Here is a 26,264-nt window from a genome sequence, read left to right as displayed (position 1 = left end):
ACTTTGATATTTTTTCCTTCTTTTTTTCGTTTAACTTGTAGGTCAATATTTTACTTGGTACGGATTTATACTTAATTTGTTCCATAAATCAAGGCATATACGTAAGGAACAAAATTATATCCATTTACTCACCAGCATTGTAATTAGCTATCATGAAATGTAATTCATGAACTTTGTATATAGGTCATGAACTTTGTATATATATATAGGTCAGAAATGATACCAAATGAAGGAGTACACGTAATCTCTACTACTGTTTCTTCGACTTCAAATAGAACAAGGGAACATCATAATAGCATCGTAGACTTCAAAACAAGATGCTCTCCTTTCCCACATTACCATTTCTCAAAGTAAAACAAAATCTTGATTACCTTTTTGAAATTCTGGGGCCTTCTCTTCTTTTTTTCTTTAGTGTTTTTAACCATTTTCTAGAAGACGGAACATTAAAACCGCCACTAGTCAATCTTCTTACGATATAGTCCAAAGGTTACACACTAGAAATAAGGAAAAAGGACGACGGTTATATATGAGGCTTTTTTGAAAAAAAAAATTAATACCATAAAAAAAAAATGAAATGCAATCTCAACACACAAAGAAACAGTTATAAACACATATTAAAAACGAATTTTATATGAACTCAAACAGAAAAAGGAGCAAGAAAATCAAAGAGATACGTGAAACGAGAGAAGGGTTAATCGAATAATTACCCCAGATCATCGAAGCTCGTACGTCATCGCCAAAATACAAAACAAGACCGTCAGATTCAAGATATTGATAAAGTTATGTACAGATCAAGAGGGTTTTACAAAGAAACCCTAACAGATCTCTATTGGCAGTATACCCACCTCCTTCTTCCACACACAAACGCATACATACAAACATGCAGATATGTATAGAAGGAGGTGGACAGAATGCCAAAGAAGTCTGCAAGAAACTCTTTGTCAAACCCTCATGAAAAGGATCGGAACAAAAAAAGTTCAAAGATCCAGTCTGTTTCCAGTGATCTTTAAGGAAACCCCCTCATAAAATTGTATGTACTACACGGAGAGAGACAAAAAGAAGTATGTATGTGATGGAATAGTGATGGGAGAGAAGGAAGGTGGTGATATTTATTGGTATTGAGATTGAGAGGCAGATGAGTTCTCTTTATGATGGGCTATATATATATAGCTTGGCTTAAAACCCTAGATGGCTGTGATGGAAAAAGAAAAGAGATTGAAAGGATTCAGATTTGAATAGAGCTCAGATCTAACAACATCGATCAACAGATAATAATGGTGGGAGAGAGAGATAGATTAAAAAAAAAGAACAAAAAAGAAAAGCGAAACTGTGAATGATTTTTTTCCTTGGGGTGTTCTTTTTTTTGTTTCTTCACTAAAAATAGGTAGCGACCTTTCAACGGGGCTTCGCCTTTGCGCCTACCGTTTCCGTTTGCCTTTTGTTTTCTATTATTTTTTTTAAAACCCTTTTCCCATAGCTAAAGAAACGTTGACGTTGGCAATATGTACAGAGTGTAACCCAAAAGATAAATGAATATTAAATAACTAACAACAGATATATAAAGTATTTATGGAACTATATATATTAATATTTTGTAATTTGAATAATATAACGTCCTGCATGTTTTCTAAAATCAATAATAGTTATTTCTTTTTCTTTAATTTTCGATGATGACAATTGCAGCAATTTATTATTCGTACTCGTTTATACCAACTCATTGTCAAGACTCAAGAGCATATAAAACGAAAATAAAACAAAATGTTGAAGTCTTAACTATATCGAACTTTCGAGCTAGCAGTAGCAGTCATTGTTTTTGTCGGTCGAGACTGAAAAATCGATTTTCATAAATTATTGTAATATACCGTTCATCATATATATTAGCTATAAAAAACTTACGAACTAATGAAAATATATGTTCTAGCTAGTATAGAAACTAAACATGAACAGATTGAATGTAGTGTGTGACCTGTAATAAGATATTATGATAGATTGAACCAAAATATGCGTGGGTAGCACCATGCATGTTGTCACGTTGATCACTACAACCGTTACTACTAACAGATAAATTATTAAAAATGATTATTAGTAACGTAAATAAATCCTAAATTACGGTACCGATTCGTTGCAGTGTATCTCAAGCGCATAATAAATATATATATATATATATTAACACATAATTATAGTACAATATTGCGAACCATGTTGATATGAATCTAACAATTTTCTCACTTCTGATTCATGCGACGGTGCGAGACAACTTCCATTTAATGGGTCCATTTACAATCCACTAGAGGGAGTGGATTACAGAATCCAAGGTTCAGGGTAAAAAAACTAAAAATGAATAACAACAGTAAGACGTCTAAAGGTTAAACCTATTTGACTTCAAAGTTCAAACTATTAAATATCTCTAGCTAGCTAGGCTCATTAAAAAGGGTTCTACCTTTAGGGTTGACAAGGATCAATCTCTTCTCTATTTTTTTTACATGGCCAGTCTCTAACATTGATTACAATACAAATGGAATAGAAATAATTGTTGGAACATTACAGATTAGCAATAGGAATTGAAACATCTTTCCCTACCGTCGATTGATATATGTCGCACTCATCACACCCATGACCTTGATAATCTCCTTTATGCGCGTAGACAAAAATTGCTTCGACAAATCCCTACTTTTTGTTTAAAAAATAGTATTGCCACACAACATTTTCTCTTACTAATTTTTGAGTTTTTTTTTTTAGTGAAAAAGGAACAAACTTCCATAAAAGAGCTAGTGTATCTTCATAAATCCGTATGATCAATAATAATAGATGCACCAATTGAAAGATATTAATTGCACCAACTAATAATAATAGTCCTCGCTATTTATTGCCTGAATCTACCCAACCCCCTATTTTGGCCATCAACACCTCCTCTGCTCGCTCAAATTTTTTTTTTTTCACAATTGAAAAAAGAAGTTGATTCAGAACATTGATAATCTTTCCTGTAAAGGTTTAAAGCTCACTAGTATTAAATTCAAATCAAAATTCCTATTTTCTTGATTAAATTGACTGGAATTAGCGAGAATGAATGTTTCACAGTTTGTTGGATTCTATCGACTACAATAACTTACCATTTGAAAAAGGAAAACAAAAAAAACACGCAATAGAAACCACTGTATAAGATCTCCAGTGATTTCAATATTATGCCTGCAGTTTATTTTTATTTTTCACAGTTATGCATTAGGTTTTATAATGACGAAGAAATCAGAAAAGTCGAAAACATAACCTCTGATGGAAATGGGTTTGATATTTATATTTGCATTCAATGAAAATGAAAGTAAAAACTGAAATATCGGGTTTGTCGGATTGTGAAGATGTCAGTGCTATGATTGAAACATTTAATAAAAGTCTCAAATGTTTCTGCTTTCCAGAGCATTACAGGCTATTGGATTCAACTTCTTCTATTGTAAGGTTTAAGTTATATTCGAAAATCAAAATTAACACATGTAAAATCATGTGTTCCTTTACCATCGATCTTTATTCATCACTATTAAATACGTACGTTTTACATGAAAGATAGTTAGAAACTTAGATTCAGTCAAATACAAACGGTCACATGAATCTTCTTAAGCAATGTTAAATTATGAATATCAATTTTTTTTTTTCTTTTTGATGACTTCAACTTTCTCTCAAATTAACGGATCCCACAATGATCAGAACTCGATCCTTTGACAAATTAAACAGATGCCACAATCTAAATGATCAGTATATGTATATCAATTACTCTCATTTTTTTATATTACACCTTCTTTACTAGTAGTTGCTTTTCTTAAATTCTTTTATTAAAACCTAATAAAAAATACAAAAAAAAGAGAAAGAAAATAGTGTTGCTCAAAGTACTTAGTGTAGAAACCTTTCTCAGTCTTTTTCTACATATGTCAGCTTTTTATTAATTATATATTAAAATATTAATTTTTTTGAGCAACGGGTGAATATGTTCTCCTACTCGTGATGCTCTTACATTTTAGGTATAGCTCCAATGTAACCATAGAAAGTTTACAACGACAGACCTATTAAGGAAAAAAAGGTCACTTGACCTGGGTAAATTAATTAAATAGCTATTTTTATATGTAATTTCATAAAATTTCAATAGTGTAGATATTAAATTTTATAGTGTTTGACCTCCCCATACCCGAGTTTGAACCACCAATATGTCACAAATAATTTTTTTTCTTGTAATTGACCTCCCTATATTCTATCGTTGACGACTTATTTATTACCTTTCTTACGTTATTTACAGGCTTATTACACATGGTTTGTTGAAGACAATGTGTTTCTATGTAAGAATCTGATATTCTGGACGATTTGATTCAAATTCATTTAGCTTTTGTAAAACGATTTTTCAAGCAAAATTTCCGTTAAGAGAATTAACATAATCAATGTGGACACCAAATTTATATATGTTCATGTCTTCATTTTAGAAGATGCACTTTGAACGTAAAAGTCTGTTATCCCACGTTGACATAAATCAGACAATGAAGTTGAGAATCTAACTAGTTCCATTTAGATTGGTATGTGTAAAGATAGTCTAAATTTTTTTTGTTTTTGTTTTTGGAATAATAGTCTTAATTTTTTGCATGGTTTACGAACGTCACTATAATGAATAGCTAGCTAGTTTTCAAAATATTAATATCCATTTAGCTCAATATTATTTGTGATAGAATGTTAGCTAGGTAATTAAGTACTAGTATTAAATTTTAACAAAAACTAGTAGTATAAAGTAATAGTAAATGTAGTAAATAACAAAGAGGTATACTGAAACATCCAAGTTTGAAAACAGTCTCGCCGTCTCGGTTTGAGCATATTAAATACTCCAAAGTCCAAACCTAAAACATCCTGAAGGTTCAAATCCTTCGATTCAATAAATATTGGGGTAAGTTAAAAGTTTGGCAAAAGTGGATTAAATACTATAAGAAGAACAATTACAAGTCGTCCGCGCTAATCATAATTATGTTTTGGCGAACTTATTCCCTTCTTTTCACTTTTTTCCTTATGCATGCGTAGACACTCTCATGCATATCATCATGATTATCGTCATTTACTATAATTTTTATGTGTATTAATTTAATTCAAATTCACGATTACTATTTACATATTTATTAAATAATCCAATTTTACTTACGAAAATATAGAAAAATTGTACTTTTCTTAGTTACAAAAAAAATTTGTAAATTAAAATTGGTATGTTACTTAAAAAAATAGTGTTGTATATTTGCCTATGTATGGTTAAGATGGGTGTTATTGTTGTCTTGTTGATCATATTTACAAGAACGAAGACCTGAATTTATTTTTCTTCCTTTTTAATTTCGAAGATCTATGTGAGATTCCATGATTACAAATCTTTTAGGGCAGCATATCATCACGTGATACAGAAGGTATTTAATGAAATAATTTTATTTGCTCTTTGTTGAACAAAAAAAAAATTATTTGCTCTTTATGCAGTTGCAGAGAGTATTTATTGACATTTTAAACTCAAATTCGTATTAAAAGAAAATACAATTTATATAGAAAATGACGATTGCAGAAATAAAAACGTAGAGGATAAAAGGATGGAAAAGACAGTGTTGGGTTGGGTCGAACGTCAAGTGATAAGATGTCACAAAAGATTGGCTTTTTGTTATATGATTTCAAAACATGAATCATGAAGTCCCATGACTATATATAATATTCACGCACCTACTTTTAATTGGGTATCCTCTACCCATTTTACTCATGTATTATGTTATTAATTTTATAACATTAAACTGCTCATGGTTTAACGACGAGTCACGTCTAGTAACTAGGGTAGATAGATAGACACACTTTTTCAAGCTTCGACCTAAAGTTCTACTAAATGAAATTTGGTTAAGCATGAATTTTTTTTTTTGTCAACGAATATGGTGTAGCATACCTGAAAAACTTAAAAAAAAAAAATATCAACAAATGCCAAATATAAATTCAAATGAGTTAATTGATGGTATAAATGTGCGGTCAATACAAAAATAAATATTGGATGATGATCAATGAGCTCGATTTTCTTATTGCAACTATACTAACGAATGAACCTAGTGAAAATGCATATTTGCGGCTAAGTTTAGTTAGAATCTACATTATTTTTAGGACTTATTTTGGGTTTTTTTTTATTTTTATTTGGTTATTCTTAAATTAGAGTTTTCTTTTACTTTTGGGTTTAGATAGGTCCTATACTAATACGTATACATTCCTAAAGAGATTAGGGTTTTGGTGTTCTTATTTATAGTTGTCGATCCCTTGACTTGTGGGGGCACGACTTATTGAATTTTAATCAAAGGGCTTTTCAACTCTTCTTTCCTTATTGCGGCTAGAACAAAAAACGTTCTCAACGGAGTAAGAAGACTTTGATACTTGGGCATTCTTAGACTAAACAAGTTTCATTGTGTTTTATCATACCCTGATCTACACCAGTTGGTATCAGATTCCAGCACCTTTATTTCTCAATTAAGGGTCGATCCTTTGCTTTTTACGCTTTCTCGATGGCTCCACGGAAGACTCTTGACGAACAACATGAAGATTTGCACCAAACCTTGGAGAACTTCACGACTGGACTTCATGATGCGTTACAACACGCTGTTAAAAACGCACTAACAACGGTGTTGCAGGCTCAGCAGGATCAAGATCGAGATCGCAGACATGAACGANTTAGAAACTTAGATTCAGTCAAATACAAACGGTCACATGAATCTTCTTAAGCAATGTTAAATTATGAATATCAATTTTTTTTTTTCTTTTTGATGACTTCAACTTTCTCTCAAATTAACGGATCCCACAATGATCAGAACTCGATCCTTTGACAAATTAAACAGATGCCACAATCTAAATGATCAGTATATGTATATCAATTACTCTCATTTTTTTATATTACACCTTCTTTACTAGTAGTTGCTTTTCTTAAATTCTTTTATTAAAACCTAATAAAAAATACAAAAAAAAGAGAAAGAAAATAGTGTTGCTCAAAGTACTTAGTGTAGAAACCTTTCTCAGTCTTTTTCTACATATGTCAGCTTTTTATTAATTATATATTAAAATATTAATTTTTTTGAGCAACGGGTGAATATGTTCTCCTACTCGTGATGCTCTTACATTTTAGGTATAGCTCCAATGTAACCATAGAAAGTTTACAACGACAGACCTATTAAGGAAAAAAAGGTCACTTGACCTGGGTAAATTAATTAAATAGCTATTTTTATATGTAATTTCATAAAATTTCAATAGTGTAGATATTAAATTTTATAGTGTTTGACCTCCCCATACCCGAGTTTGAACCACCAATATGTCACAAATAATTTTTTTTCTTGTAATTGACCTCCCTATATTCTATCGTTGACGACTTATTTATTACCTTTCTTACGTTATTTACAGGCTTATTACACATGGTTTGTTGAAGACAATGTGTTTCTATGTAAGAATCTGATATTCTGGACGATTTGATTCAAATTCATTTAGCTTTTGTAAAACGATTTTTCAAGCAAAATTTCCGTTAAGAGAATTAACATAATCAATGTGGACACCAAATTTATATATGTTCATGTCTTCATTTTAGAAGATGCACTTTGAACGTAAAAGTCTGTTATCCCACGTTGACATAAATCAGACAATGAAGTTGAGAATCTAACTAGTTCCATTTAGATTGGTATGTGTAAAGATAGTCTAAATTTTTTTTGTTTTTGTTTTTGGAATAATAGTCTTAATTTTTTGCATGGTTTACGAACGTCACTATAATGAATAGCTAGCTAGTTTTCAAAATATTAATATCCATTTAGCTCAATATTATTTGTGATAGAATGTTAGCTAGGTAATTAAGTACTAGTATTAAATTTTAACAAAAACTAGTAGTATAAAGTAATAGTAAATGTAGTAAATAACAAAGAGGTATACTGAAACATCCAAGTTTGAAAACAGTCTCGCCGTCTCGGTTTGAGCATATTAAATACTCCAAAGTCCAAACCTAAAACATCCTGAAGGTTCAAATCCTTCGATTCAATAAATATTGGGGTAAGTTAAAAGTTTGGCAAAAGTGGATTAAATACTATAAGAAGAACAATTACAAGTCGTCCGCGCTAATCATAATTATGTTTTGGCGAACTTATTCCCTTCTTTTCACTTTTTTCCTTATGCATGCGTAGACACTCTCATGCATATCATCATGATTATCGTCATTTACTATAATTTTTATGTGTATTAATTTAATTCAAATTCACGATTACTATTTACATATTTATTAAATAATCCAATTTTACTTACGAAAATATAGAAAAATTGTACTTTTCTTAGTTACAAAAAAAATTTGTAAATTAAAATTGGTATGTTACTTAAAAAAATAGTGTTGTATATTTGCCTATGTATGGTTAAGATGGGTGTTATTGTTGTCTTGTTGATCATATTTACAAGAACGAAGACCTGAATTTATTTTTCTTCCTTTTTAATTTCGAAGATCTATGTGAGATTCCATGATTACAAATCTTTTAGGGCAGCATATCATCACGTGATACAGAAGGTATTTAATGAAATAATTTTATTTGCTCTTTGTTGAACAAAAAAAAAATTATTTGCTCTTTATGCAGTTGCAGAGAGTATTTATTGACATTTTAAACTCAAATTCGTATTAAAAGAAAATACAATTTATATAGAAAATGACGATTGCAGAAATAAAAACGTAGAGGATAAAAGGATGGAAAAGACAGTGTTGGGTTGGGTCGAACGTCAAGTGATAAGATGTCACAAAAGATTGGCTTTTTGTTATATGATTTCAAAACATGAATCATGAAGTCCCATGACTATATATAATATTCACGCACCTACTTTTAATTGGGTATCCTCTACCCATTTTACTCATGTATTATGTTATTAATTTTATAACATTAAACTGCTCATGGTTTAACGACGAGTCACGTCTAGTAACTAGGGTAGATAGATAGACACACTTTTTCAAGCTTCGACCTAAAGTTCTACTAAATGAAATTTGGTTAAGCATGAATTTTTTTTTTTGTCAACGAATATGGTGTAGCATACCTGAAAAACTTAAAAAAAAAAAATATCAACAAATGCCAAATATAAATTCAAATGAGTTAATTGATGGTATAAATGTGCGGTCAATACAAAAATAAATATTGGATGATGATCAATGAGCTCGATTTTCTTATTGCAACTATACTAACGAATGAACCTAGTGAAAATGCATATTTGCGGCTAAGTTTAGTTAGAATCTACATTATTTTTAGGACTTATTTTGGGTTTTTTTTTATTTTTATTTGGTTATTCTTAAATTAGAGTTTTCTTTTACTTTTGGGTTTAGATAGGTCCTATACTAATACGTATACATTCCTAAAGAGATTAGGGTTTTGGTGTTCTTATTTATAGTTGTCGATCCCTTGACTTGTGGGGGCACGACTTATTGAATTTTAATCAAAGGGCTTTTCAACTCTTCTTTCCTTATTGCGGCTAGAACAAAAAACGTTCTCAACGGAGTAAGAAGACTTTGATACTTGGGCATTCTTAGACTAAACAAGTTTCATTGTGTTTTATCATACCCTGATCTACACCAGTTGGTATCAGATTCCAGCACCTTTATTTCTCAATTAAGGGTCGATCCTTTGCTTTTTACGCTTTCTCGATGGCTCCACGGAAGACTCTTGACGAACAACATGAAGATTTGCACCAAACCTTGGAGAACTTCACGACTGGACTTCATGATGCGTTACAACACGCTGTTAAAAACGCACTAACAACGGTGTTGCAGGCTCAGCAGGATCAAGATCGAGATCGCAGACATGAACGACGTGAACGTCGTGGAGCAAGTGACTATGGTTCAGACGAGGAAGCTCCGGATAATTTGTTTGCAGTCCCCATTCAACAACGACATGTGCAACAAGTTCACCCTCGCAACAACGTCATTCACAATAACAATCCTCACCCTCGTTGGGAAACTGGCTTCAAGTTGGATATCCCAGAATTTGCAGGTGGCCTTAAGGCAGAGGAGTTTCTCGACTGGCTTCATATGGTGGAGGAAGTTTTGGACTTCAAGAAGGTGCCTGATGATGTTAGTGTTTCGTTAGTGGCAACACAATTCAAAGGTAGAGCCATGGCCTGGTGGACTCAGCTTAAGGAGACACGGCGGCGTTCCGGTAAAAACAAGATTACGTCATGGGAGAAGTTGAAGAAACACATAAAAAGATTTTCTCCCCTATAATTATGAGAGAACCTTATACACTAAGCTTCAGAATTTGCGTCAGGGATCACGCACAGTGGATGAGTATGCTTCCGACTTCTTTGAGATGACAGCACGTACTACACTTTTAGAAACAGAGGAGCAGCTTGTTTCTCGATTTATTGGTGGTCTTCGTACTCAACTCCAACTACCTTTACAACAGTTCAACCCAACCACTGTTTCTGAAGCACATCAACGAGCCATTGGTATGGAGCTACAATACAAGTCTAATTGGAATCCTTCGTCGTCTCGTGTTCGTTTTCTCGGACCTGCACCTACTGACTCTGCCACTTCACAAGGTTAAGAAGCAGCGGCCACACGTCCTACCAATCTTCGACCTGGTGCTCCGCCAGACTCTATTGCAGCTTCGCGACAACCTCGAACAGGGGCTTTACATTGTTTCAGTTGTGGTGAGTCAGGTCATAGACAAACAACTTGTCCTAACCAGACTAAGCACAGCTTATTCACTCAAGAGACAGAGGTGATGGTGGTCCTTGCTATGATGACTATGAGTCTGATTCTCCTGAACAAGGTGATGAGTTGATCAGGGGAGACACAGGTCAAGGTCCACAAATCTTGGTTCTTCGTCACAATTGTTTATTGCCGCAGTCAACCAAGGAATCCTGGCTTCGCACTTCTCTCTTTCGTTCGATGTGTACGATCAATGAGAAGATTTGCAAGCTGATCGTTGATTCGGGAAGTTGTATTAACGCTATTTCTGAGAACGCTGTTGCCAAATTAGGGATTCAGTCCACTCCTCATCCCTCTCCATATCNCACCTACTTTTAATTGGGTATCCTCTACCCATTTTACTCATGTATTATGTTATTAATTTTATAACATTAAACTGCTCATGGTTTAACGACGAGTCACGTCTAGTAACTAGGGTAGATAGATAGACACACTTTTTCAAGCTTCGACCTAAAGTTCTACTAAATGAAATTTGGTTAAGCATGAATTTTTTTTTTTGTCAACGAATATGGTGTAGCATACCTGAAAAACTTAAAAAAAAAAAATATCAACAAATGCCAAATATAAATTCAAATGAGTTAATTGATGGTATAAATGTGCGGTCAATACAAAAATAAATATTGGATGATGATCAATGAGCTCGATTTTCTTATTGCAACTATACTAACGAATGAACCTAGTGAAAATGCATATTTGCGGCTAAGTTTAGTTAGAATCTACATTATTTTTAGGACTTATTTTGGGTTTTTTTTTATTTTTATTTGGTTATTCTTAAATTAGAGTTTTCTTTTACTTTTGGGTTTAGATAGGTCCTATACTAATACGTATACATTCCTAAAGAGATTAGGGTTTTGGTGTTCTTATTTATAGTTGTCGATCCCTTGACTTGTGGGGGCACGACTTATTGAATTTTAATCAAAGGGCTTTTCAACTCTTCTTTCCTTATTGCGGCTAGAACAAAAAACGTTCTCAACGGAGTAAGAAGACTTTGATACTTGGGCATTCTTAGACTAAACAAGTTTCATTGTGTTTTATCATACCCTGATCTACACCAGTTGGTATCAGATTCCAGCACCTTTATTTCTCAATTAAGGGTCGATCCTTTGCTTTTTACGCTTTCTCGATGGCTCCACGGAAGACTCTTGACGAACAACATGAAGATTTGCACCAAACCTTGGAGAACTTCACGACTGGACTTCATGATGCGTTACAACACGCTGTTAAAAACGCACTAACAACGGTGTTGCAGGCTCAGCAGGATCAAGATCGAGATCGCAGACATGAACGACGTGAACGTCGTGGAGCAAGTGACTATGGTTCAGACGAGGAAGCTCCGGATAATTTGTTTGCAGTCCCCATTCAACAACGACATGTGCAACAAGTTCACCCTCGCAACAACGTCATTCACAATAACAATCCTCACCCTCGTTGGGAAACTGGCTTCAAGTTGGATATCCCAGAATTTGCAGGTGGCCTTAAGGCAGAGGAGTTTCTCGACTGGCTTCATATGGTGGAGGAAGTTTTGGACTTCAAGAAGGTGCCTGATGATGTTAGTGTTTCGTTAGTGGCAACACAATTCAAAGGTAGAGCCATGGCCTGGTGGACTCAGCTTAAGGAGACACGGCGGCGTTCCGGTAAAAACAAGATTACGTCATGGGAGAAGTTGAAGAAACACATAAAAAGATTTTCTCCCCTATAATTATGAGAGAACCTTATACACTAAGCTTCAGAATTTGCGTCAGGGATCACGCACAGTGGATGAGTATGCTTCCGACTTCTTTGAGATGACAGCACGTACTACACTTTTAGAAACAGAGGAGCAGCTTGTTTCTCGATTTATTGGTGGTCTTCGTACTCAACTCCAACTACCTTTACAACAGTTCAACCCAACCACTGTTTCTGAAGCACATCAACGAGCCATTGGTATGGAGCTACAATACAAGTCTAATTGGAATCCTTCGTCGTCTCGTGTTCGTTTTCTCGGACCTGCACCTACTGACTCTGCCACTTCACAAGGTTAAGAAGCAGCGGCCACACGTCCTACCAATCTTCGACCTGGTGCTCCGCCAGACTCTATTGCAGCTTCGCGACAACCTCGAACAGGGGCTTTACATTGTTTCAGTTGTGGTGAGTCAGGTCATAGACAAACAACTTGTCCTAACCAGACTAAGCACAGCTTATTCACTCAAGAGACAGAGGTGATGGTGGTCCTTGCTATGATGACTATGAGTCTGATTCTCCTGAACAAGGTGATGAGTTGATCAGGGGAGACACAGGTCAAGGTCCACAAATCTTGGTTCTTCGTCACAATTGTTTATTGCCGCAGTCAACCAAGGAATCCTGGCTTCGCACTTCTCTCTTTCGTTCGATGTGTACGATCAATGAGAAGATTTGCAAGCTGATCGTTGATTCGGGAAGTTGTATTAACGCTATTTCTGAGAACGCTGTTGCCAAATTAGGGATTCAGTCCACTCCTCATCCCTCTCCATATCAGTTAGCTTGGCTCAGTAATGGAACAGATTTGAGTGTCTCTAAGCAGGCACTTGTGGCATTCTCTATTGGTGTGTATAAGGATACAGTGAGTTGTGATGTCGTTCCAATGGATGCATGTCACTTATTACTTGGTCGCCCTTGGGAATTTGATCGAGACGTCACTCATCGTGGTAAAACTAATACCTACAGTTTTACGTATAATGACCGGATAGTCACTCTGGTGCCTTCCAACGAGCAAGCTGCGACGCTTCCATCCTCACGTCCTACTCCGGCGAAGACTTCGTCTGCTGTATCCCAGTCGTTGTTAGTTCTTCCCAAGTCTGCATTTGAGGCTCAAGCTGTCGAGTCTGAGTTTCTGCTTGCATTAGTGGCATCTCATGCTGCTCCGACGTCATCTTTTCCGGTTCCCCACGGCTTTGCGGGTTTACTCTCAAAGTTTCAAGATGTTTTTCCATCGGATTTTCCCAACGGTTTACCTCCTTTTACGTGATATTCAACACCACATCGATCTGGTGCCTAATGCGGTTCTTCCTAACCGTCTACATTATCGTATGAGTCCACAGGAGCATGAGGAGTTACGTCGGCAAGTGGAAGAACTTCTTGCAAGAGGCCATGTACGTGAGAGTTTAAGTCCTACAGCTGTGCCTGCCTTGCTTATTCCCAAGAAGGATGGTTCTTGGCGAATGTGTGTGGATAGTCGCGCTATTAATAAGATTACGGTTCGATACCGTTTTCCTATTCCTCGCCTCGACGATCTTTTAGACCAGATTGGGCATGCGTCTATTTTCACCAAGTTGGACTTAAAGAGTGGTTACCATCAAATCAGAATTCGCCCTGGTGATGAGTGGAAAACTGCTTTCAAGACACGTGAGGGTTTGTTTGAATGGTTGGTCATGCCGTTTGGCCTTTCTAATGCACCAAGTACGTTTATGCGCGTCATGAACCAAGCACTTCGACCTTTCATTGGTAAGTTCGTTGTTGTTTATTTTGATGACATCTTGGTCTTTAGCAATGATTTGCAAAGTCATTTGGAGCACTTGGAGGCTGTTCTTCTTGTTCTTCGTCGAGAGGAGTTGTTCGCGGCTAGACAGAAATGTGTTTTTGGGGCAGAACAAGTTTTATTTTTGGGCTATGTGGTGTCTAAGCGTGGTCTCGAAGTTGATCCTAGCAAAGTCGAAGCTATTAAATCATGGCCTACCCCAACTACAATTAGTGATGTGCACAGCTTTCATGGACTTGCGTCATTTTACCGCCGGTTTGTTCATCATTTTAGCAACATTGCAACACCTCTTACTGACTGTATGAAAGGTTCGTCGTTTGTGTGGACTTCCGCGGCTAATGAGGCGTTTGTGACTTTGAAAGACAAGCTTACATCGACAAAGGTTTTAGCATTGCCGGATTTTGCTATGGTGTTTGAACTGCATTGTGATGCTTGCAAGTTGGGTATTGGAGCGGTGTTGAGTCAACAAGGTCGTCCAATTGCATTTTTCAGTGAGAAAATCTCAGGTTCCTGTGTTCGCTATAGCACTTACGACGTAGAGTTTTATGCAATTGTTCAAGCAGTGAAGCACTGGCGACATTATCTTTTTCTTCAAGAGTTTATCCTTTACACAGATCATGACGCATTGAAGCATTTGGGCAGTCAAGATAAGATTTCCTCACGTCATGCTTCATGGATTGCGTTTTTGCAGCAGTTCACGTTTGTCATCAAACATCAATCAGGACGTTCCAATAAGGTGGCTGATGCTTTGAGTCGTCGTCATGCTCTTCTTACGTCTCATCACGTGTCCGTTCCGGGGTTTGCTGTTTTTGTTGAAATGTATCAGCATGATCCTTATTTTGGTCGCATTTGGTCTGATTTGAAGGCTGGGATTAAGTCCTCTTATGTGTTGGTTGATGGGTTTGTCTTTCGAGACAATCATTTGTGTGTGCCTTCTTGCAGTTTACGCCTCCAACTTATCAAGGAACTTCATGGTGAAGGTCATGTTGGTCGTGATCGCACACTTCAGTTGGTTGCGGATTCTTATTTTTGGCCGTCCTTACGTCGTGATGTTGCTCGTTTTGTGGAACGTTGTGTGGTTTGTCAGAAATCAAAGGGTCATGCCTCCAATAGTGGTCTTTACATGCCTCTTCCGGTTCCTACCCAACCTTGGACAGATATTAGTATGGATTTTGTCTTGGGTTTGCCTCGTACTCAACGCGGTAATGATTCAATTTTTGTGGTCGTCGATCGCTTCTCTAAAATGGCCCATTTCATTCCTTGTAAGAAGACAACGGATGCGGTTCAGGTGGCTGTTTTATTTTTCAGGGAAATATATCGTCTTCACGGGCTTCCTTGCTCCATTGTCTCAGACCGGGATTCACGTTTTCTGAGTCATTTTTGGCGGTCTCTGTGGCGTTTGCTCCGTACTAGCCTCGACATGAGTTCTGCTTATCATCCACAGTCTGACGGTCAAACGGAGGTGACAAACCGGTCTTTGGGTGACATGTTACGCTGTTTGGTGGGTGACAATATCAGGGTCGTGGGATTCAGTTTTGTGTCAAGCTGAGTTTGCTCATAATCATGCCGTTAACCGGAGTACCAAGTTCAGTCCTTTTCGGATAGTCTATGGTGTCGTTCCTCGTGGTCCTGTTGACCTTCATGTTGCACCGGATGTCTCGCGAGACCACGGCCAAGCTTTGGATTTCGTCGCTGACCTTGCTTTTCTCCATGCTCAGGTTCATGATAATCTCCAAGTCTCGTCTGCAAAATACAAAGCTGTTGCAGATCGTCATCGGCGTCACGTCACTTTTCGTGTTGGTGATTTTGTGTGGGCTGTGTTGACACGTGATCGTTTTCCGGCGGGAACTTATAACAAACTAAAGTCTCGCAAGATTGGTCCCCTCGAAGTTGTGGAGAAGATTAATGCTAACGCGTATCGTGTTCTTCTTCCCCCTGATATACATTGTTCGGATGTCTTCAATGTCAAGCATCTTGTTCCGTATGTTGCTCATGATACTGCTGACGATTCGAGGTCGAATCTTTCTCTCCCCGGGTGACCTGATGCAGGGTGCTTATTATTTTTAGGACTTATTTAGGCTTTCTTTTATTTTTATTTGGTTATTCTTAAATTGGAGTTTTCTTTTACTTTTGGGTTTAGATAGGTCCTATACTAATACATATCCATTCCTAAAGAGACTAGGGTTTTGGTGTTCTTATTTATAGTTGTCGATCCCTTGACTTGTGGGGGCACGACTTATTGAATTTTAATCAAAGGGCTTTTCAACTCTTCTTTCCTTATTGCGGCTAGAACAAAAAACGTTCTCAACGGAGTAAGAAGACTTTGATACTTGGGCATTCTTAGACTAAACAAGTTTCATTGTGTTTTATCATACCCTGATCTACACCATCTACTTCGTGTTTTTATGAGCATAAACTAAATAACACACAAGCTTTGTTAATGGGGTTTGGTTTTTCCTACATCTCCGGAATCTAGTCCAGAACAAATTCACTAGATCAAGATATCAATTACAACTGCATATGATAAAAGCACTACTATGTATATCATTCTTTTCTAGATGAATAAACCATCAAAAGATCTATCTGTCTTGTTGATGGGGCGACACCACACATCTTGTGTGCATCTCTCAAAAACTACCTTAAAGCGCGCAGGTCTTCATGAAGCGGCCTCTTGGTATTTATATCAATTGTCCAACACCCTAAGGTTGGCAACTTTCCTATTATACAACAAATAGGAAATTGAGAACTTTCCTTTTTCTTTTTGGATAAGGGAAGTTCCTCTCCAAGATCTCATCTTGAATCTTCCATTCTAGATGTTCATCCAGCTCAGCAACCGCCACTTGGCTTGTCCAAGTCGGTCTTAAGCTTGTGTACTCAAACTCTTTAATTCAGCTTCATGTACTACTTCCTGTATTAACGTCGGACTAATACATGAACTGGTTCAGACGTTTGATACATTCTCTGATATATCTAACCTTCTTGGCTTGTCCAAATTGTCCCACACGTTTGTTCTCCAACTCTTCAAAGTATTCACACAACTTGGCTTCCTGTACTACTTGACGTACTACCTCGTGTACTACTTCGGAACTTCACATATGTTCTTACTGCAATATTCTTAAGTAGTACCTCAACATCTTTGTTAGTTCTGCTCATTGTCTTCACACCATCTATGAGACATCTTGTGATGATTCTATCTTGTTGTCTCATATATCACGACAGTTGTATGACATTCTGGTTTAGTAGTAGTCCCATGACATGTTTCGGACAGCCTATAAAACTCAGTCAACACATACACCTTCAATCTCTCCCTTGGTGATTGAGTTTTATAATCCATGCACTTATTAAAACTAGTATGATATGCATCTTCAATCTCTCTCTAGATGATTGACTTCAATCTCTCCATGAACCTATTAGAACTAGTTTGCTATGCATCTTCAATCTCACCCTAGATGATTGACTTTTCAATTCCATGCATCTTATCAAAACAGTCATCACAATATCTTCAATCTCTCTCTTGATGACTCCGTTTTAGAACTCCTTCAATCTCCTATTCAATGTGTCTCCTTCAATCTCCTATTCAATGTGTCTTGAAAATTCAAACATCCTCATTCTCCCCCTTTTTAACTTAGTTTGATACTCAAGCACATCCTTTAAGCACTAGTAAAACTCCCCCATAATTTTTGCTCTTAGCTCACAACACACTTGACATTCTCTTCTCCCCCAGCTTAGCTCTGCAACTATCCTCTGTTTTAATGATATTTGTGAGCTGATCGTAACATCTCATATCCAAACCAACAACTTTGTTTATCTCCCCCTTGCTTGAGTGCATCAATGTGTTCAAAACTCCAAACAAATGATATTTGGTTTTGACATCTTGAGAGTTTCTGATTTTTAAGCTTAACCTTTGTCGATGAATTCTCAGACTTTAACAACTTCATGGTGATTTCCACAAGCTTATAATTGTATCTTCAAAATCTTCAATCATTCAATTTAGAGAATAACACTACTCTTCATCTCTGACAAGAACCATCCTTTCTCAAACAAATCATCTTAATAGCAACCACCACAATCGATTTAGATTTAAGTTCCTTTTTTTTTTCTCTTCGCTTTCCAATATTGAAGGTCTCTTTCTCCTTGTGGTAGCAACATATCTAGCAATACTTCATCAAAAATTGCAGCATACACAAAAATATATACTAGCAGGCCGTCACTAAATACCACATACATAACAACTCTTTCCTTTCCAAAGTGTTACTCCTAACTCCACTTGAAAAATTCTTCACATCACCACCATGAGCCAAGCTTGGTTTCTTCTAGCAAAATCTCTTTAAAACCCTTTGACTGAACTTTTCTTCCCATGACAACTTCTCAATCAACATGCCTTGGTAGAAAGTTTTATGTCTCAACCTCTCTCTTAGTCTCAGTTTCGATCACTCTGTCTCAAAGCTTTCTCCAAAAACGCTTGTCATCATTCTTCTTAGATTCCAGCAAGCTACCATAACATGTTTCAACATCTATACTCTTGGCCTTTCATGTCATGAGAAATTCTTTGGTGCGTAAGACTCTGAATCAACTGTTCTGCAATATTATCATTCAACTATGTTCACGGACTCCAAATCCAGTTCTATTCTACCAGAATCTAGTTCAACATGTCTACAGTATCTCTGCCAAATTTTATCCCATTCTGAGTTCATTTGGTTCTCCTTTTGATGTCACCACTGGAACTGATCAAATCTGAAACTTCGAATAAACTGATTCTGGAACAGACTGAAGATGCTTGAATAAAAAGCAATTCAACCATCAAAACTTCAATCCAACCGTTGAATCTCAAGTCCTTAATAGCACCAAGCTCCTCACAAAATTTCAGCATGATCGGATTACTTTGGGATCTCCTAACCCTCTCTTGAAGTTGCTATCTTCAAACAGATTTTTGTTATCCTTCTCAGATTTTTAAAAAATCTTCTCAAAGAACTTCACAAAAACTCAGCCTCAAAGCAACCTCAAATCTTGACCAAATCCTTTGTAAACACCGTCCATTAGTCAACAGAGGTTAAAGACTTTATATTGAAGCTTTTCCAAAAACAGAGAACTCTTGACGGAAGCATTTACATCCGAAAATCATATATTTTGACATCGATGATGCAGTTGAAATCTCCTCTTCCCTTACTTCTCCCCCATGGCTGCATCTCTCTCTTCCTCAGGGATCTCTTTTTTCTCTTTAATCACACAACCTTCTTTATGTTCTTTGTTAATCACACATGCATGTTTACATGACCAAACAGGATCATCTCTAAAAAAAATATGATCTGCAAGCTGGCCTTCAACAATTTATTCCACAACTTCTTGTCTTGAAACAACTAAAATTCTGCTCCATTAGTAAGTAGATCGATCTTTCCTTTCATCGCCAAAAAGAAAATTGAATTAGCCACAGAAGATTGATTCCCATAATCAAACAACTCTTGAACTGAAACTTTTTTAATCAGTCTTGAAGCAGATCATAAACGGAGCAGCAAAACAATCCATAAAATTATGAAACTTGGTGACAACATCCACAGCAGTCATACAAAGCCACAGCAAGAAGCGGATCACGATTTGGGTTTACGGTTAGCAAATTACGATCAAATTCGTAAGACAACTTCGGGACAATACAAACCAGCGAGCAGCCAACTTTGAGAGCGATTTCCCATCAAATCACAAGGAATCTGAAAGAGATCTTTATAGCATTGGAAAGATCTCGCTCTCAAGTTTCCAGAACACCATTCGTAGCTCAAACACGAAGTCTGTAGACAAAGTAACTTGAGAAGAAAGTAGCCGCTCAAGAAAGAAAACGATTTACCCAAAATCTCTTTCTTTTCGTCATTCTTTGATTTCTTCACAAATAAATACCAGAAGACGTCTTTAAGAACCATATTACATAGGCTCATCTTCCTTTCTATTTTTCTTTCCCATGACAAGAACCATTTGTGGCTGCATTAAGAACAAGAATCCCTTTTTCTTCGCTTTGAACAAAAACATGAACATGTTATTTGTTTTCTTCTTCGAAAGCTCTTCTTATGAAGCTCAACATTCACAAAATCACGACATATACATCAACAAACTTCCAAATCAGACTTTAGCCAATCAAAATGTAGACTTCCAAATCACTTTATTCTTTGTTGCTTCTCCACATCCAAATTATGACAACACTTCGTGTCCCCGCCTCCAAATTCTACAAAATTGCTTTAAATCCAACGTCTCTTGAGACAAGAGCTCCTCTAAAACATTTTCTCTAATGAAACCAGTGATGTGAAGTCTCTTCATTCTTTGATCTGTAGATATTCTCTTTGAAGTTATTCACCTTAACTTGAGCTTCTATGATTCACAGTATTCCTTGTATTTACCAAGGACTTTACCAATGAGAGCCTTAGTCATCATCCTCCAGAATTTCTAGCTAGACGAGTTGCCAAGCATAGAGATATTCCTATTAACTCCATTAGAAGCAATCAGGAGTAGCCACTTAGTCTTCTTCCTTCAGATTTCTTAGTCCGAACAACAAAAACAAATTCAGCTCCGAAAAGACAGCTATTCTAGCGTTGTCCAACCCATTTAGAAAGCTCAAAATCCAGCAGAGATGTCAACCGCGAAATTTTAACACACAGAATCAAAAGTTTCAAGAACATTCAGGTCATTGAACTCATCATATACCCTTGCAATGTTTAGGATCCCACTGAAGCGATGCAAAACAATTCAGTTCTTCCTTCCAGAATCTGACATCAGCATATCTAGTTAGTTTCTCCACTATAAACCTGAAAACTCCCTCCTTTCTCTTCTAGATTAAGAAATCACAATTGAAACACCACCCAAGAAGTATTCTAACATTCGCCGCTAGTATCTCCAAGATAAAGAATGAACCCCAGAAGATATGGTTGTACACAAGTCTTGATTTTATCTTTTCTGATTTTCTTAATTAGTGTCACACGTGTGGTTGTACACAGGTCCTCAGTCAACTTCATATAGCTTTGACATCCACAACGCTCCCATAATCCTGAAAGTTTATCTCTTGATCTTGATCATCTCAAAATTCAGCATAACCAGAATAAACCCCAAAACATGGAAAAATCTTTCATAAACTCCATGAGACCACGGTCAGGAGCAAACACAATCAAACTTCTTTTGATTCCTTCTCTTCTACAGACTCTCTGTTTTCCTTGATAAAACATATCTTTAGACTTGAGAGAATTTGTGATTTGTCCATCTCTCTGACTCTCGATGACGAAGAAAAAAGAACACTCCCTTTCTAACGATTTTGGCGAGCCAACACTGTAATCTGACATCTTTGGCGAAATCAACAACCGAAGAGAAAGCCTCGATGTTTCCCTATCTGCTTTTCCTAAAACCAGACCTCTCTTGTATTGAAGTTTCTCTCTATTCTTAAAATCAAAATCCCAAAACCAGACCTTTGATTTCTGAATTCTCCCTCAACTCTTCTAATAAGTCTTCTTCATCGAGAATCTTCTTTCTCTTAACTCACTAGACTTCGAGCTGTGAATTTAATGAAGCCTCTCTTCTCTTCAATCTCTTCTCGTATTGGGCTACTTACAGGCCCAATTATATTAATGAATTCATGCCCAATCATAATATTTCAGACCTCTAACCTTTCTTCTTGCTACCTCAATTTTTTCTTTCTTCTTTAGACAGCACAAGAAGTGATGATCTATAGATGATTTTGAATCTCCATGTGAACTTGATATGTCGTCAACTTTTATCATAACCCTACACACCATATCTCTCCTTTGCTTCGTTTCTTCGAATCTCACAAACCATGTGAATCAACTCGATTTCCTTTTTCATTATTCGTTAGCCACAAATCCAAGATCACACCCGAAACAAGAACATATCTCTATTGAGCACCCGCTCTGATACCAATTGAAAACGCATATTTCTGGCTAAGTCTAGTTAGGATCTACTTCGTGTTTGTATGAGCATAAACTAAATAACACACAAGCTTTGTTAACAGGGTTCGGTTTTTCCTATATCCCCGGGACCTAATACAGAACAAATTCACTAGAACAAGATAGCAATTACAACTACATATGGTAAAAGCACTACTATGCATATCATTCTTTTCTAGATGAATAAACCATCAAAAGATTTATCTATCTTGTTGATGGGGCGACACCACATATCTTGTGTGCATCTCTCAAAAACTACCTTAAAGCGCGCAGGTCTTCATGAAGAGGCCTCTTGGTATTTATATCAATTGCCCAAACCCTAAGGTTGGCAACTTTCCTATTATACAACAAATAGGAAATTGAGAACTTTCCTTTTTCTTTTTGGATAAGGGAAGTTCCTCTCCAAGATCTCATCTTGAATTTTCTATTCTAGATGTTTATCCAGCTCAGCAACCGCCACTTGACTTGTCCAAATTGGTCTTAAGGTTATGTACTCAAACTCTTTAATTCAGCTTCATGTACTACTTCATTTATTAACGTCGGACTAATACATGAACTGATTCAGACGTTTGATACATTCTATGATATATCTAACCTTCTTGGCTTGTCCAAATTGTCCCACACGTTTGTTCTCCAACTCTTCAAAGTATTCACACAACTTGGCTTCCTGTACTACTTGATGTACTACTTCGGAACTTCACATATGTTCTTACTGCAATATTCTCAAGTAGTACCTCAACATCTTTGTTAGTTCTGCTCATTGTCTTCATACCATCTATGAGACATCTTGTGATGATTCTATCTTGTTGTTTCATATATCACAACAGTTGTATGACATCCTGGTTTAGTAGTAGTCCCATGACATGTTTCGGACAGCCTATAAAACTCAATCAACATACACCTTCACCTAGTATTGTAATATTAGGAAGATATGATCAAGATCTCAATAGTAGTATTATTTGAGCACAAATAAATTTATAACTATGTTATTTACCCTTTTTTTTTTGTAGTGACTATCAACATATGTAAAATATCTTAGTTCAAATTTAGAATGAAAACTCAAGTTGTACATGAGTACATGATCATGATGTAGAATTTGTTAATTTTAATTAAATATTCATTTTATGTATCTTTCAATTACTATGAATCATAATTTTCAAAGAAAAAGTAATGAAAATTACTGTTCCCTGTGGGGGAAAGAACAAAAATTACTAGCATAACTGTTTAGGTCCCCCAATTGTTTCAACAATATTTGGGTTTCAAGGCCCAATCTCTCACTCAGGGATACTAGACCTTTCAAGGCCCAGTTCTTAAAAAAGCGCTGACTGTAAAACGGCGTCGTATAGAAGGGAGTCCTTCGTCTTCTAAGTTCTAGGGTTCTACGAGGGTACAGACCTAAACTTAACCGTAGCAACGAAAGAACTACTACACTTTGTGGTGAAAATGGAGAATCAGGAGCCTGAAATCGAGAAATTGCCTGAAGAAGAGGCTCCTGATCGAGAACCAGACCAGAAGAAGCTCAAAATTTCAACCATTGGCCATGAAACTGATTCGTCGGTTCCCGCCGCCGGCGGAAGCAACGTCGCTGAACACAGAAAGCCGAAATACAGGCGGCGGAAAGTTGCAATCGTGTTTGCATTTTGCGGAGTAGGGTATCAGGGAATGCAAAAGAACCCCGGAGCCAAAACCATTGAAGGCGAGCTCGAAGAGGCTTTGTTCCATGCCGGAGCCGTACCTGAGGCCGATCGGAACAAGCCAAGAAGTTACGAGTGGGCACGATCCGCTCGAACCGATAAGGGCGTGAGTGCGGTTGGGCAGGTGGTTTCTGGTCGTTTCTATGTTGATCCGCCTGGATTTGTGGAGCGGCTCAATTCGAATCTACCTGATCAGATTCGTGTGTTTGGGTACAAGCGTGTGGCTCCGTCTTTTAGCTCCAAAAAGTTCTGTGATCGGAGGAGGTACGTGTATCTAATCCCAGTTTTTGCTCTGGACCCATGCGTACATAGCGAAGCTGAGATGGTTAGAACGGATTTAGGTTACGAATATGTCAAATGTGTGGAGTGCTCTAAGAAAGGCTATAAGATCCCAGTTGGTGTTATGGGCAAAGACACTGACTGTGATTCGAAATCATTGGAGGTTCAGTCAGACATTTCGTCGAGCAACTGTGATGCATTAGGAACTGATGTCAAGTGTGAAGCTTTGAGCTCTAGTGTACCTAATGGAGAAGATAACTTAAACTCGGAAGTTCTAGATGGAGCTGATGTATCTGCTCGTGTTGTGACAGAGGAAACCCCTGATTCAAGCTCTAAAGCAGAGGATATGGAAGAATCGGATACTTTGGCTAAGGGAGAGGTGAAGAATGGGGAAGGAAGAGACATGACACAGAGCAGTTTCTGTTATGGAGAGAAGGAAAAGGAGAGGTTTAATAGGATACTAAGCTATTATGTTGGTTCACATAACTTCCACAACTTCACCACCAGAACAAAAGCAGCAGACCCAGCTGCGAATCGCTACATTCTCTCTTTCAACGCACACACAGTGATTAATCTCGATGGGAAAGATTTTGTCAAGTGTGAAGTTGTTGGACAGAGCTTCATGCTTCATCAAATCCGGAAAATGATTGGACTTGCTGTTGCAGTCATGAGGAACTATGCACCTGAATCACTGATCGAAACTGCTTTCAAGAAGTAAGCTTTTTTTTGTTTCTTATTATATTTCCCTGAATATATAATTGTTTGAGGCGTATTGATGATGGAATTGGTAACTCTTCAACAGGGATGTCAGAATAAATGTACCGATGGCGCCAGAAGTTGGATTATACCTTGATGAATGCTTCTTCACGTCTTACAACAAAAGGTTTAAAGGCAGTCATGAAGAGGTGTCGATGGAAGAGTACAAGGAAGTAGCTGAAGAGTTCAAATGGAAACATGTTTACTCACATATTGGCTCAGCTGAAGAAAAGGATGGAGCTGTGGCTATTTGGTTACATTCGTTGAACCAGAGAAACTATCCTGATTTACGAAGCAATGAATACAAACCGGATGAAGTCATTGTCTATAAGAAGATTGGTGAAGCCTCTGAACAGATGATCGATGAAGAGAAAATGAGAGTGAAAGAGAACAGTAATGGCATTGTCGATAAGGTGAATGATGGAACCTCTGAAGGAAAGATTATGGAAGAGAGGATTACACTAGAAGAGAGCACAACCGGGTGAAGCCGCTTTTGTCTGCGCATCCACCGCAGGTCCAAACCGGACTAGTGACAGACGAGTGACTTGATATGCCTCATTTGAAAACAAAGATTTATGACATTGTTTTCGTGTATCCCATTTGAGTTATGTTATGTCTAGTCTATGTTGGAAATTCAAGGCATGTGTTAACCGTTATGACATTTTGATCTTATTATTATGATGTTATCGAATAAAAATGCTATGCCAATTTTAATTGTCATTTGTAACAAAGCCATTTTATTTTTTTTGAGTATATCCCTTCATAAAAATATTATGATCTCCAAATAAGCAATACGATCATTACTAACACAAAAAAGAAGAAAAAAAAATGCATGGAATAATTACCCCACTAAAACCAATGTACACGACCCTGAATCAATATATAACACAACCAGCAAAAATGGCCCGAGCTGCCACTGTCATCATCTCATCTCCATGGTGTTTTCTCTAACGTCTTGGTTTCACTTTCTCTCAAATTAGTAAAAAAAAAGTAGTTCTAAATTGTTGCACATACACATGACTCCTCCTTACACAACCAGCACTAGGATCGAACTAACACCAAAAGCTAGCTTAGCTAAGACCAAAGAACAGTTGTGGATTTGAGTTCTTAAATATTCACTCGACGTTTCTTTTATGAATTATGAGTTGGTAATAGGGTCATAAATTATATGACGAGGTATCGAGTGGTCGGTGCCAAACGAACGATGAGACGTGGTTTGCTATTTTCTAAAAGAGGCCGAAGCGCTTTTCTTATGGAATATGGATACAAATCCCTTCCCAGTCAAATACCGCGGCCCCGAGATTCGTACTCTTGAGTTCGTCGAGGTTTTGATTAACTTGCGTCGCTTCTTTGCTTTTTTTTTTTTTTTTTTTTTTTTT

The 26,264-nt window shown here is 36.8% G+C and overlaps 1 protein-coding gene and 1 long non-coding RNA gene across 2 annotated transcripts; one reads left to right on the top strand and one right to left on the bottom strand.

The window, feature by feature from the left end:
• Window positions 149-1,453, bottom strand: LOC104740735. The gene is made up of 2 exons (XR_760218.2): window positions 708-1,453; window positions 149-494 (listed from the first exon to the last, which is right to left on the bottom strand). It is a non-coding gene; the product is annotated as an uncharacterized LOC104740735 (long non-coding RNA).
• Window positions 23,537-25,605, top strand: LOC104740734 (tRNA pseudouridine synthase A, mitochondrial-like). Its single transcript, XM_010461416.1, has 2 exons — window positions 23,537-24,843; window positions 24,932-25,605. Exons 1-2 carry the CDS (start codon window positions 23,600-23,602, stop codon window positions 25,368-25,370), a joined length of 1,683 nt encoding a protein of 560 aa, XP_010459718.1. The 5' UTR covers window positions 23,537-23,599; the 3' UTR covers window positions 25,371-25,605.

The sequence above is a fragment of the Camelina sativa genome, chromosome 14 (genome assembly GCF_000633955.1).
Source record: "Camelina sativa cultivar DH55 chromosome 14, Cs, whole genome shotgun sequence".
In the NCBI taxonomy this organism is placed as follows: domain Eukaryota; kingdom Viridiplantae; phylum Streptophyta; class Magnoliopsida; order Brassicales; family Brassicaceae; genus Camelina; species Camelina sativa.
Note: the sequence above shows the minus strand (reverse complement) of the source record. Positions and strands in the feature narration are given on the sequence as shown.